Source organism: Quercus lobata, chromosome 9, assembly GCF_001633185.2.
Source record: "Quercus lobata isolate SW786 chromosome 9, ValleyOak3.0 Primary Assembly, whole genome shotgun sequence".
Taxonomy (NCBI): Eukaryota; Viridiplantae; Streptophyta; class Magnoliopsida; order Fagales; family Fagaceae; genus Quercus; species Quercus lobata.
Window position 1 is genome coordinate 1,327,609 of NC_044912.1, and position 15,446 is coordinate 1,343,054.

Consider the following 15,446-nt stretch of genomic DNA (forward strand, 5'->3'; position numbering starts at 1 on the left):
AGTCACATTGTAGGAGCCATCCAACCCCCAACCTGAACGTATTGTGTGGTAAAATCTTTTTCAATCTACCATGAAAACAAATTATTGTTAGATGGTTTTGCACACGAACACCCACAACCAATTCAAATTACACACAGATTAGGCACAAACCAATAAACAGCCTAATAAGCTTCATCTATAAAAAAAAAAAAAAAAAAAAAAAAAAGGAAGTTCCCCTAAACTACACCAATAGACAACCATGATGACACAATAGATTTAATGATAAAGAACTAAAGGCTCAACCCAAATGAAAAATAGACAAATAAAAATTAAAACAACATTAGGCTTTCTATAAACAATTATTGTGAATGTTGAAATTACACTAGGCACATTGATAGATCACTTTTGACATTGCTGGTGGTTTTTATTTCTTCAATGAAAGTAATTGTGTGTGGGTGAAAGTCAAATTACTGTGTAGCACCTCCCAACTGGTGGCCATTATATCTGTTACTTGACATTTGGATTTTCCCCAAGAATACAATTGCGATGAGCAGGAAAGCTGCACTCTGCACAATAGTAGAACCATTGCTTGGGATCTCGTTCTTCTTCACAGATATCACAATAATATTCACCAGAGTCATCTTCAGGAGTATAATGGAGAGTGAATGGATGTTCATGTTGGTTGTACCATGTGGTTAGTGGTAGTGTAGCGCATTTGAAGTCAAGAACAAAATCACAGGTGGCACAACGAAATACTCTATACATTTCAGAACTACAACTACTACACTTTTGCAGAGAGTTTGTCATGGAGAGGTAAAGACGATGCTCATGACCGGCATGAGTAAGGGTGTCTGATAATAAAATACATTGAACATTATAATTAAGGTTGGATATTTGACATTGGTATTTTAAGCCATTGCAAGTCTGCCCACAGCCTTTACACGAAAAAGAAGCTTGCTGATAACAGAGGGTGAGAGGGTGTGGATCAAGTGAGTGTCGTTTTATTTTGGGTAATTTAGAACAAGATTTATGAAGAAAGAAGCTACACTGGGTACAGCTGTAAAATGGAGAGAGAATGGAATGTACGCACCCGTTGCATTTTGTGTTATTCGGAATCTCATCAGTAAGCTTCAAATTATGCTCGTGACTGAAGTGCTTGATTTCTGTGGCTATTTCAGTTCTGTCTTCCCTCACAGTGGTTTTTATGACTTTGCGAATTTCTGAGTCAAAGGACTGATGGAGCTCTGGATCTTCAGATTTTGACTCGGTGGCCTGCTCCTCTATAAGTTTCTGCAAATTTATGTGCTCCCAATTCCAATGCAACATAGCACAATAGAGGTGGGCAGCAAAATCGCATCTTGAGCAATAGTAAAGCCAGAGTGTATCCACTTTTCGAACACAGAGTAGACAAATTGGAGAGTCGGATTGATGGAATTCAAGAGAATGGGTTAGGTGGAGAGGGTGGTTGTGACGGAAAACTTTCAGTCTACGTGGGCAAGCAGCACAACGTGAATGTATAGCGAAATCGCATTGGACACAACAATAGGGCAGATTGCCTTTTTTGCCACAGAAGTCGCAAGTGAACTTCATCAGCTTCCAAATGCTACGAGTCAATTGGTGGTCATGGACTTCAGTTTGGATGGTGAGTGATAAAGAAGAACATCCGATGTGAATGTTGAAGTTGCAACGGTAACAACAATAACTGTATTCATAACTCTTTTCTCTGCAGACGTCGCATTTGCTAAATCTGCTATATTCTTCTTCGTTGTTATCATAATATCTATATATACTAAAGAGAATAAGAGGATGATTTGGGTGTGAGGGATGGTGCAACCCAATGGGTAGTTCTGCACATGATTTATGATGAATGTACCTCCCTCCGCATTCTTTACAACTGTAGCTAGAACCAAATACTGGTTCGAAGCACCCATTACAAGGTCGTCCACTTCTTTCGTCTTCATTAAAGACCAACGGATGCTGCCAATGCCGCCAATGTTGAAGCTCCATCGTCTGGACAACATCAAATTTGGTTAGAAAATAATCACAGTACAAAATAAACTGAGAAAGAGAGAGATGCACATGAGATGCTTGATTGAAGTCTGGTAGCATTTGTTTTCTCACTAATTATCATCAAGTCACATGGAACAATTAGTAAAGTTTTGTATAAAGAGTAAAGACCAATACCAAATAGACAATCTGGCACTTCTCCACTAAGCTTAGACGCTAATGCTCTCGCTGGCTGGGCTTGCTCAAATTTGATTTGGAAATCCAATTTTTAAAGTCAGCTTGTGAGATTAGAGGTGAGGATTCTGGGATTTTAAGAAAGATAGGAGACATTTGGGTTCATTCGGAGGTGGATGCGCTCAACATTTGGGTTCATTCGGAGGTGGATGCCCTCAGCATTTTGGTTCAAGTGAGTGTTGCACTTGCACGCACATCAGGTGTTTGATTTGGGTCTTGTAAAAGTAAGTTGTTGGAGTCGGAAGAAGTGATTAATTAAAAATAAAGTTTATAAAAAAAATTAATTACAAATAAAAGGCGGTTAATAAATACTAGCTTCATCACATGCCCTTTGCGCATACAATGAAGCATGAAGCTCTTCTTTTTGTAAGGGTTTTTATTTTTTATTTTTTTTTTATTTTAAGAATATGGGGTAGTTTTTTTTTATAAGAATATGGGGATAGTTTTGGTTGTGTATATGGAGTAGTGGAAGGTTTTATAGAACATGGGGTAGTTTTATAGAACATGGGTAGGTCTTTTTTTATATTTTTTTTTATCAATTTACGATTTTAACCTTATTTCTATGTTTTAAAAATAAGGATAAGTTAATTAAATTAGGGGTATTTTTGAAATTAAAAAAAAGAAAGACAATAACTAACTTTTTGAATCCGGTTAATATATAGAGAAGAGATTAAATAAAGCTAGTGATGTGCAATGCACATAACTTAATTAACCCAATCAATCAAGTGAGTCATACGCAATACATGTGATGGGACACATGTTATCTCCTAAAAATAATCATAATAGTTTATGACTCATTGTTTTATACGAAAATTATTTGCAGTTTTTTTTTTTGAAAATATAAAAATAGAAAATAGAAGTTACCAGCAAATAAAATAAAATGCTTACTTACAATCTAAAGGTTTTTAAAAAAAATAATAATTAAAAGATAGAAAACTAAGAGTATTAGTATAAGTGTATAACATGAATATTTCCATTAAAAAAATAAAAGTATAACATGAATATTTGATAAACATAACGGGTTTAAGTAACCCTTTACAAAAGAATTTGGATTTGATTTGGGTCTCCATCTAAAAGTTCTTAACCAAATATTCCCTAATTTTGGTGGTCTCACACTCCAATATAAAATTATGGAATTAAAGAAAAGGTGCCTAAAGGGTAGGGATAAATAATAAGACATTAATTCTAAGGAAAAAAAAAATAGCGACATTATTCTTGCACAATACAAGTTCCAATCATGTCATTAATTGATACCACAATTATTATTATTATTATGTTAGAGAAGTGGAATTTGTTTCAATTTCTTTTGTTTATGTCAATAAATATTTCCCCTCAAAAAAAAATGTCAATAAATATTCATTATAATTAAAAAAGTTAGACTTGGTTAATTTTACAAAAGTTGTTCTACTAAATAACTTTATTTTATAATAACAGTTTTCTAAGCCTAAGTAAATATTCTACATGTTGAGAGTAATGCTCTTTCCTCTTATATAATAGAGGGTACTACTATTTAAATTCATGGTAGGAACCCACCATTTTTGAGGAAAATGATTATTGCTCCAGAAGTATTCATTATTTTTCATCAAATCTAATGTTAAAATAAATTTCTTTGCATAAGTAAGATGGGAGGCATTTGGATTCATTTGGAGGTGGATGCTCAGTATTTGGGCTTGGTTGGAGTTTTGTAAAAATAAAGCTGCTGGATTTGGAAGAAGCGATTAGTTAAAAATAAAACTCATGGTTTGTCAAATTGGGGGTGGACCGGGTGGAGGTGTATTTTCACTATCTTGTCACCTGTTAATAAATATTAAATAGAGCTAGTGATTTAGTTCCCTAAAGTAAATGTTTATTTTTTTTTCCCCAATGTAAAATGTGGAAGACAATATTGAAAAGTTTTAAATATTGAGAGAGATAAAAGTTCTTTAAAATGAGTATTAAAAAAAATTATGAATTCTCAACTAAGATTATTAATAATAGATAAAATGAATATTTAATAGGCAATATGTATAAGTTATTCTTTACATTACAAAAGAAATGAGGTTTTATTAGGGTCCTCATGTCAAATTCTTTACACTAAGGTTAATGTTCCTTCCTCCCACATAATAGTAGGTCACACTCATTAAATTCTTGGTGAGAATTTGCATTTATATGAGAGGAGGGATTCTTACTTTTGGAATATTAAAAAATTTTCTGCTTAACTCATAGTTGGAATGAATTTCTTTCCGAACTATCAGGTTTACCAAATAGTATTATGATCTATCATTCTTTCTGAAAATCGTAGCAATTAGGCATTAGAAACTCATTAATTTATAAAGAGATCTTATAGTTTTTTGAATTATTAAATATATTAAACAAATAACCATATAGATTTAACAGTAGATCGCAACTGATTGTTATGAATTCTTGCATGTGATTAACCTATAATAGATATTTAATAAGAATGTGAATTCAAGAAAACAGTAATTTAAAAAAAGTAACTAATTGATGTAATTTTTATGAAAGCAAAGTCAAATGTAGCATGAACCAAACCCATTTAGCAATAATATATATCTCACAAAATATAATGTTAATTCAAGTACTAAATAAGCCAAAAAATTTACTTTATTTAACATCTATACAACAAAATTTAAGCAATCAAATCAACATATTATTTATGAAAAGTAATAGAAAAACACACATGCATATAAATAAATTTGCAAAAACAACCATCATTACCTATTGTAAGAATAATCCAATATTGCCTTCAAAACGCACCTAGGAAAGCTTCCAAATTAGTCTCAATATCAATTTTGACAAATATATGTTCATGTGGAGGTCATTCACAACTTCTTCTATTTATAGGCTTATTATGCCTTTGGCACATAAAAACATCCTCCAACACAAAAGAAAGAACATGAGAAGAAATTGGGCAAGGAATTTGATGCTTACTTGTTTAGATGTTTATACTTAATCTTTCTCATTTTCTCTAATCCTTTTATTATTATTATTATTATTATTATTATTATTATTATTATTATTATTATATCTAGACTTCATACTAACATTTCCTCTTTCTTTTTTTGTAAACATGTCCATACAATCAATTTATTTCTCATTCATTTATTATATTTCTTTATGCATCTCTATCTAGGTTATACACACACGCATGAAACTCTATCTTTTTGTTCCTTAGATATATTCTTTGAAAACATCAAGATGTGTCAGTTGAGATGCACACCTTTTGGCGATAAGATAGTAATTTGATGATGATAGATCAATCCTAATTATGTCATATATTCAACACCCAAAAGAAGCATCATATATTGTATTACATTTTATTAATTATATGTGTAACTATATTACAACATAGATGACAATCTGTTAGTAGTTCTAATCTGGACCATCAAAGACATCATTTATTTACCAACTATTAACAATTTACCACCTGTTGTGAATATATTGTGTGCCTAGCTTTTTTCATATGACTTAACTAATTGAATTTATTTTGTTATCTTTTATATTAATTAATGTATAATTGATTTCTTTTAGATAAGTAGATTAGTAACTATAATAAATATGTAACTTGGGTTCTAGTACAACGCTTTTGCTTCAAAAGTGTAACAGATTGTTTTCCTTTTTGTGTGTGTTTCCTCTTTCCATTTTCTTTGTTTTTGAAAAACATAAACATTGAGGTCAAAAAAAGAAAAACACAAACATTAGGTTGACGTAAAGAGAGAAAAGGAAAGAAGATTGAAAAAAGACAAAAATATAAAGACAAAAATACTTTAAAGAAATGAACTTCTTTATCTATGCTTTGATTCTACTCAATCATTTTTAAAAATTGATTATTCAAAACTTGAATGCTATATCTTGTGTAACTTCCACTTCTTTATCTTTGCATAAATTCTACTCAATCATTTTAAAAAATTGATGATTCCAATCTTGAATGTTATATTTAGTATGACTTAATCATGTCAAACGTATTGATGATTCCAAACTTGAATGTTATCTTTAGTGTGACTTAATCATGTCAAACGTTGCCATTAATATCTGGTACCTCTAATAAGCATAATATATCAATTAGTCCATTATATTATAGTTTATCAACACCTATTGTAACTCTAAGTAATGTTATACCACTTAATAAAATTACAATTTTGAAAATACTAGTGTTAGATTACATGTTTTTTTTATGTTTTTAATATGCATTGAACTCTGAACATTTTTGTTGGAAACACTAACTGGTGTCAATTGAACTATAAGATTCTTGACGCAAAATTATGATTTAACTAGAAACATAAATGTTATATTCTCATGAATTTGATAGGAATGCATCGAACAAATCAAACTTGATAATTCTATATTTCTATGGATATGATTTCAGGAAAGAAAGATTCCACAAGCCAAATGGTCTCTAAATGTTTAAAAATTCAAGATTTACCTTTCACACTCCCTAAATTAGGAGGTGAATAGGTAGTTTCTCTCCAAGTGCAATGCAGAGTTTCAAGCTATGGTTATCAATCCCACATCAGTTTTAGAAAATAATTCTTGGATGATCTTGACTTTTGGAAAAAACCTTGCTTATTGTGACAGCCAGTCACCAATTAGTCTAGCACTCAGTGCCACAATTTTATGGAGTTGATGTTTTAGAAATTATTTTGCTTATTCGAACATGGATTGGTGCTGTCGTACAGGCATGCAAAATTCATTTTTTTGCTGAAAATGGATTCAATGATGCTTGAATTTCTTCAAGTGTTCGCCCCTTGGTCTCTGGTACCAACTTTGCTACGAACAAAACAGTTAAGCCACATATGCTTGAGAATGTGAAGAATGTTCCTGACAAAAGGTAAACATAAATTAAAAGCTAAAGTGATCATACTGCAGTTTGCATCCAATATAACAACAATATTGAGAGATAAGACTAGCTTGGCATTACCTGCTGAGCTCCAATCCATTAGAAAGTTAAAAGCATATGATACAATCCAAGAACCTAACCAGCTAACCAATGTAACAAGGCTTCCAGCTGAGCCCTTCATGTTTATGGGAAATATCTGAGACAGAATCAACTCTATTTCAGCCAACCATAGGCCTTCATGGCAATTATTTTGATAATAAAAGATGGTGTTTCAAGTATGATAAGGTAAATCTACCTCTGACATTATAACCCAAGGAATTCCTCCCATGCCTAATGAGAAAGATCCTGGGTACACCTGATTGCAGAACCAAACAGATAAATTCAACTTAACCAATCTTTAAACCACTAAGAATTTGGCTCAAACCAAAAGTTAACATCAACTGGTGTACAATGTTGGAATTGTGACCCTCAAGCCAATTGCACCATGAATATAGATTGAGAGCGGTAATAGATGACCAAAATCAGATCATAAAAATCCACAATTTTATGCAAGACCTTCTGAAATGCTCATGCCATTAAAGCAGCAAAAACTATTTCCAGATTGCTACTAATTGGTTAAATACAACCAATGGTAATGGTATTAAACAACATTCATTTTATGAGCTCTTAAACTTAATAGGATTTCCACACTCAAAATTACTCAAAGACCGTAATTAAAATGACGAAAGTTGGAGACAAAAGCAAAATAACATTTTTCACAGGTTGTTCTTTCTTTGGATGTTTTATAAGAAAAAAAAAAAAAAAAAAACTGTCCTTGAGATAATTGCAATACCAGTACACCAACAAGTGCTAAAATTGGCGTTGTTTGAAGATCCTGCATAATTGAATCTTTATTCTATTAAGAAATATTCAACAAAACCGATGAAACTAATTTTCAAGAAAAATAGATTTTCTTGTAGAAAATACCTGCAAGAAGAATGACAATCCCACAAGCAAGCAACCTAAGTATGTTCCTGCTGCAGAAACCTGTGAATATAGTGGGATTCAAAATTATTTTCATTCAACTCCATTACATAGTAGAGATTTCTTAACCTTCTTACCAATAGAAGTGGCCGCCTTCCAGATTTATCCATCAAAATTACCCCTAATGCCGTCATTGGAATCTGTACAAAATCATGTAAATCACTTAAAAAGCATTAAGCAGAAGCAAATGTCGGAATACGGCAAAGAGAGTCAAGAACCTGAACAATGACCATTGCTATGATCCCAATACTACCCGAAAAACCTGTCATTGACAAAGTATTCCTCTATTCAACTTCCATTTCTTGTTAACTATAAGTAGCATTAAATAAGGGGAAAAAAATTAGAGAAAGAAAAAAGACAATCCTTTTTCTACCAGCTGTTATGAATATAGCACTTGCATAAAATGCAATTCCATTGACTCCTCCAAATTGTTGTAGTACCATCAGGCCAACTCCAACCTAACCCACTTTTATGTTAGCCAAAAAGATCAAACCTGTCTAAAAAGTTAAAAAGCGTGCTACAAAGATTATGATACAAAAGCTTACAATAAATGAATGAGCATATTTCCATTGAAATAAGTCAAGAATTCTAGCTTCAGAAAGCCGTTGAAGGGTTTCTGTGTACTCCTATAAAATGATTCAAAAACCATGTCAATACTTGTTTCTAAGCAAAATTGTTGGAAAATATTCAAGACTATGTTGAAGTATGTAATTTTTCTAGTTAAAAAGGAAACAAAGATTTATATTCTCATTGACATTTGAAGTCCAAAATTTACTCTAATCTCAGTAGCTTCTAGAGTAATATCAGCATTCTGCCCCCTAAGGTGCTGTAGAGCAACTTCACACTCTTTCTTTCGACCAATTTTTGCCTAAAAAAAATCATATGAGCATGTCAGTCAATGCTTGAATTTGCTTTGCCACTTTATAGCATTTAGACATCTTAGTCAAATCGCATGTACTTGGCTAAAAAGAAGAATAATGGAAAAGGCAATGATTAGCAAAACTTTAACTCTTTGTTTTTTTTTTTTTTTTCTAGTTTTCAAATGCATTATCCAAAGAGCACCTTTTGTTAGAATATTTATGTGTAAGTGGTGTGGTTAGTTGTAAGTTGTTTAGTTAAAAGTAGTGAAGTCCCACATTGGATAATAATGACAAAAGTGAGTAATTAAATATAACATAAACCTATTTCCTCAAGCTTTGGGTTAAGTGGTGTCGCGATATGTTATATTAACTCCTCAATTGGAGTCTTCCCAATGTGTTATCTCCCCAACACCTTCCAAAAAAAATCTTCTAATAAAATTTTGAATAACTCACCAGCCATCTTGGAGATTCTAGAATGAAGAATAGACCAAGAAGTTGTACTAGACATGGTATTGTTCCTGAATTAAAGAAAAAAAAGAAGAAGCCCTATTATGAAACTACCTACAAAAGACAAGAATACAGGACAAGAGCAAGGAAGCTTACCAATCAGAGCCAAAGTTCGCCAGTTCACAAAAGCTCCAATTAGATATGTTAACGATACCCCACAACAAATCATCAACTGTATGAATGGCAATTAGTAGGTGAACAAGGCAATGACTTACACGGTTTCCATATTCATGAGACTTTTTCCTTACCTGATGAACAGTTGTAAACCCTCCCCGAAGATTCTTAGGTGTTATTTCTGCTATATATATAGGTACCTGATTGCTATCGGAAACACAATTAATTTTACGGTTTGCATGAAAGCTAAATCATTGAAATTGCAATCTAACAACTTACCACATAGGAAAGGAGTCCCATCCCACAACCTACCAACAGTCTCCCAAGGTCAAGCCACCAAGCACCCTTTCAACAAGCACCAAACATTTGACATTATGAAGTAGCTAAGATACATATCTACTTACTACAAATTAATTCCTGAAACAATTTTGTGAGATAGTTGTTTCTAATCATGTATGATCATCTAAACTTTAGTTTTATGTAAGAGCAACTACAAAATTATGATGCTGCCTCAATGCTTTCCATTATCCTTATGTAAACATCTTTTCAGATAAAATGTAGGGGTTGTCATGCATGTAACATTAACATTGATGTTTGGAACTGCATAAAACAGAGAGATGGGATTCAAAACCTTTGAGAATGCTATGGCTAGCCACCCTGCCAGGCAGAATATCTCTGAAAAGCCCATTGTCTGCCTTGCAAAACAACCAACAAATTGAAAAACTGGTGAGCTGTGGAGTTTGAACCATAATACCACTGGCGATGATTCCAGGGTGAAGTACTTACACCTCTTCTACCTATGTAATCTGCTATTTATCCACTCACTATTGCACCTATCATTGCTCCAATTGTCAATACTGAACCAAAAAGTGAGTACTGCAGTATAACCAAAAGATGTTGAGAAAATCATATACAAAAATGTATAAGGCAAGAAAAAGATAGTTTATGAAGCAATGCAACAAAATGAATTTTGCATAAAGCAATACGATACAACATTTCACTTCATTTTGAAAGCTGAAATAGTGACTTCTATATGAAGATCAGATCAGTATCTCCAAGTCATATAGTCCTTACTACCAACTAAAATTATTCTCTGCATTCAAACTTTGAAATGTCATTAATCCTAAATGTTGTATGCCTTTTAATTGAATTTAACATTTCTCTAAATCATAGTTGAACTTTATTCAAATTCTCCGATCAGAAAAACACAAGCTAGGTGATGAACTGTGTCTGTGATCTTGCCATGCGGACATGATTTTCCAAACACAACCTTTCTTCTTTTTCCATGTAGTAGAGCTCAAATATTAGTATCTCCACATGAAGATTTGTTGTCATAAATCACCATAATCCCAGACAATAGAAGCATAAATACTGAAATTTATACAAAATTTCAATGAAATTAATATAGAAATGGAAAAATGGTTAAAATAGTACAAATGTTATATTCATAGCAGAAGATGTTTCCAGAGCAAGATAGTTCAAGTGCTTAAAAGTGTTCTAAAGTGATAATATCATTTGCCAAAAGTAAAAATGCACTTTATAGTTTTAAACCCACCTCTGCCACAGTAAGACCCAGGTCATCCACGATTCCAGACTGAGCAGGTGATGAATATCCCACCTACAAAATCAATTATACACCATTTTCAGTTCAGTAGTCAGCATATCAAACGTCTAGGCATCCGACATAGACATACTCATCCCATTATTGTCTTATTCAGTTATTCTCCCCAATGTCACAAAAGACTCTGCCTGCAATCCATTGAAAAATCTACACCCCAATCATTTAGATGCATTTGTATGTAAAATCCCTACAAAAATTTGGTGTTCAACTAATATAAGTTCTATCATGGCCTAGAAGGCTAGCTGTAGACTGTAGTAGCATAGAAAACATTGTGACACTTCAAACTGTAGTGAAGACTCAGAAATTAACAATTCTTCAAGCATTACTAATTCCAATGATTTGAGTTACAATAGTTTCTCTCCATTTCAAATGCATCTAGTAAGATATCATAGAATTTGAGTTATCTACAGATTTGCAAAATTTTGCACTCATCATTAACACATTAAAATCTTTGCAGACAATATCCATGGACCATGGACCATGTGGACTAGAGAGAGTGTGGTCCACTCTATGCTAAAGTAAGATGACTTACAGCTGTGCCAAAAACATAGGAACCAGAGACAGCAACCAAAGTGCTAACCACAACCACACCTGTGGCTGAGGAAGATCCACATCCACTCTGATTCTCACCACCATCATCACAACCAGTAGTGTTGGCACAAACATGGTCACCACTACTAGTACCACTGGCAACTAGAGGAGTTGATAGCTCTCCTTCTTCAATGCTTTCTCTGCCCATCTCGTAATTCTCTTTGGATGGCAAAGAAGTATGTATGTATGAATTAAAAGTAAGAGACGAAGAGTGGAGTTTCTGAGTTTATCGGATAGAGATAAGAGTTTTAGAGAGAGTGGAGAGATGAAGCGTTGACGGGGGACCCACTTTGGGTTCATCAAGGGACACTTTTGTCGGTACTTATTAAATTTTTTCTAGGATGTGATGCTATCTTTGTCTTTGTCCTCTTTATTATTGAGATATTTGCATCATGCTATCTTCAATTATTGAGAAAAAAATAAAGTTTAAAAATTGAAGAAGTAAAAATATTTTTGAGAGAAAATGCTAATTTTAATGAGAGATGTTACGTCTACAACATTTTTATAATATTTTTACAACAAATCAAAGATGGTTAATTGTTATTGGTTCAAATTTCAAACTAATGCTAAGATTACTTTTTTACCCCAACAATAACAACTAGTAACAACTTGTCACTTAGAATTTGTTGTAAAAATATTGTAGAAATGTTGTAGATATATCATTTCTCAATTTTAATATAGCTATTAAAAAAATTAACTTTAATATAATGACATACAACCTTTTTTTTAAAAAAAAATGAATTTGACTCCAAATATAATTAGAACTTTAAATTTCAATCCCCAATAGAAATATGATATTTTAAGGATTGATTTATATGTTAATGGTAGTAAGATTGATAAGGGCTCGAGAGTTTCTCTTTTTTATTTTTTTTCTCTTAATAATTAATCAAAAAAAATAACAAAAAGAAGAAGAAGGAATATAATCATCAGCCAAGGCTTTACATAAATCAACAAGAAAAGCCTTAAACGACATACAAACAACAAAAGACATTCTTTTTAAAATGAAAAAAAAAAAAAATCAAATCAAATCAAACACATGATATGATGCTATCAATAGAATATAAAGTGGAATTCTAAGAATAGGACATCTAAATTTTCATAATTTTTTTTTTTGTCAACACTATTTAACCTGCCCATTCCCACAAAAAAAGGAAAAGGAAAAAAAAAAAAAAAAACACCAATAAAAGGAGTTCTCCTCAACGACCTGGGAAATCCATCTTTGATTAAAGTTGATAGAAGCCAACCCACATGCACCCCACTTTTATTCAAAGCATTTATAAACTCTTTTGGAGTTATGTTCAATGATGGTTTGAGTTTGAGAATATCCCTCTGATCTTCTTCTTTTATTTATTTATTTATTTTTATTTAATTGAATGCCAAAAGCTTTAGTCACCATCAGTATTATACACTCATGAGATGGCTTTCAAAGAGTTCTGTTACAACTTATTACATGAACCTTCAAATGCTCACAACATTAACTTGCCGCATGAACATATAAAAAATATTGATTAAGTGATAAAAATTCACTTTTCCCCATCACTTTAGACTTTGAGTTGCTTCATAGGCATGGCTCCTAACCAATTGTATAATCCCTTAGAGTTATCATTCTTTTAAAATTAAAATCAAGTTATTGGGATAAATGACAATTTATGAAAAACTTATTATACTATTTCTAGTTTACAAGTTCAATAAAAAGCAACCAAGTTATATAACAAAATTAGCAATTTTCTACACCGTGGTGGTGTTTGTGATATTCTTAGATTTTAGATTTTTGACTTCGGATGGTTAGTCTTTCTTCTAAGTGATTATGAGTTTGTATAACAGATTTAAAAGCAAATAGCTTAGGAATGCCAACTTAACTATTGTCAATGTGCTAGGAAAATTGCTGGTTATGATTTGCCCTCATAAACATTAGGCTACCAATGTGCTAGGAAAATTGTGTTCCAATCTTGTATTATCAATTGCGGTATTTTTTTAAGTTTCACATAAGCTATAAAATTACCGAATCAGTTAGGGAAAATTGATATTTGATATCATGATTCATGAAAATAACAGAAACAAAACTTTTTGATGATAATAGGATGTTTACAATAACCTTGAGAAAGGTGTGCATAAATTTCATAATACTTGAGAATGGAAAGATGATCTTCCACACCAATTAAATAAGTTGATTTCTCCCAAAATGCTTCCAATAACATTTTTCTTTGTCATGAAGAAATGTTAAGTGATTTATTGGGTAGAATAGGTAACTGAATAGAGGATCATGATGCATGATATAACCCCACAACTGAACATGCTTAAACAGTATATATTTACATGTGGAAGTTTGTTTTATAGGGTTTTTAGATTTTAGTTGAACTAAGATAAACAAATTTTCTTATATGTCTTAAGGGTTTGAGTTTCTATGCTGAGGATTGGTAAATTATGCATGTATTTCTTCCAGTGCTTGCCCCTTGGTCTCTGGTACCAGCTTTGCAATGAATATAACAGCTAAACCACAAATGACTGAGAATATGAAAAATGTTCCTGAAGTATCATAGCCAAAATAATCATGATTAGTTACCATAGAGAAACCATGAAATTGGAAAGTAAAAGTGAAGGTGTGTGAGGGGTGGGGTAATCCTGCCATGCCTATTGCTTAAGCCATACTAAATACCTGAACAAATTGTTAACTGGTCAAATAAATACATCTCATTCTGATCTACCAGTACATGACAACTTGGCTAATAATTAAAGAAAAAGATCAACGAACACTTCCCTGTTGCTTCTGAGGATCAAGTGGAAAACAAACAAAAGAAATTGCTTATTTTCCCCTGCTTATAGGTGATAAGAGGGCTTCAAGTCCTAGAAGACTACAACTTGAATCCATTTTCATCCAACATAAGCTCAGAACTTAGAGTATACTAAAGCCTTTTAAATCCCCACATATATTCTAGTTAGCACTTTAGATAAATGAGTCAAAATGTAAGTAAATGAGGCAAAATATAGTTAATTAAAAAAGAACTAAAGAATAAGAAAGTAGATGAAAAAGAAAAAGGATTAGATAAAGGGTTAAAGAGAAAAAAGTAAAGGACATGGTGTTAAAACAGAAGAAAGAAAGAGTTCCTACGCTACGCCGTTGTTTTGCTTAATGAAAATAAGCAAAATAGTGCAACGGTGTCGTTCTAATAAAAGCAAGGATGTCAATACCGTACCGGAGGCCGTACCGGTTTGGCCACCAGTACGATATATTTCGGATACCGGTCAATACCGGTGTACCGTTTCGGGTTTACCGCTATTTTATATATTTAATATATGTATATATACACACACACACATACACACACAAAATCTCTATTTACCATAAAACAATACCTCAAAAATTCATGTTTACCATAAAACATTACTTCAATTAAGAACAAATAATTCACAGTTTTAAACTTTAACATCAACTAAAAGAAAGAAGAAAAAAAAAAACAAAAAAACACAATATAAAATTGTTCATTACACACAAAGAAAACAAATAATTAACACAAAATGAAAAATGTGTATCATGGCTGTGCAGGTAGCCGGGTACTGGGTAGTGCTAGGGTTTTAGAATTAGGATTTAGGAAAATTACCATGTTGCCCTTGAAAAATGTCAAAATAAACAAAGCAGGGGCTTTTTCATGTTTCGGTCCGGTATCCAATTACCGGC

General features: G+C 32.3%; 1 protein-coding gene and 1 pseudogene across 2 annotated transcripts; both read right to left on the reverse strand.

Moving 5' to 3' along the window:
• Nucleotides 1–486: 486 nt before the first annotated feature.
• LOC115959992 lies at nucleotides 487–1,778 on the reverse strand. The gene has a single exon (XM_031078684.1). The coding sequence runs from the start codon at nucleotides 1,567–1,569 to the stop codon at nucleotides 487–489; it is 1,083 nt and encodes a 360-aa protein (XP_030934544.1). The 5' UTR covers nucleotides 1,570–1,778.
• Nucleotides 1,779–6,553: 4,775 nt separating this feature from the next.
• LOC115960854 lies at nucleotides 6,554–12,040 on the reverse strand (annotated as a pseudogene). The gene is made up of 18 exons (XR_004085244.1): nucleotides 11,712–12,040; nucleotides 11,114–11,176; nucleotides 10,345–10,434; nucleotides 10,190–10,249; nucleotides 9,838–9,903; nucleotides 9,693–9,758; nucleotides 9,541–9,616; nucleotides 9,391–9,455; nucleotides 8,853–8,945; nucleotides 8,623–8,703; nucleotides 8,451–8,535; nucleotides 8,296–8,339; nucleotides 8,155–8,217; nucleotides 8,021–8,080; nucleotides 7,887–7,928; nucleotides 7,350–7,409; nucleotides 7,136–7,250; nucleotides 6,554–7,035 (listed from the first exon to the last, which is right to left on the reverse strand). The product of XR_004085244.1 is annotated as a sugar transporter ERD6-like 5 (transcript).
• Between the last annotated feature and the right edge of the window lie 3,406 nt (nucleotides 12,041–15,446).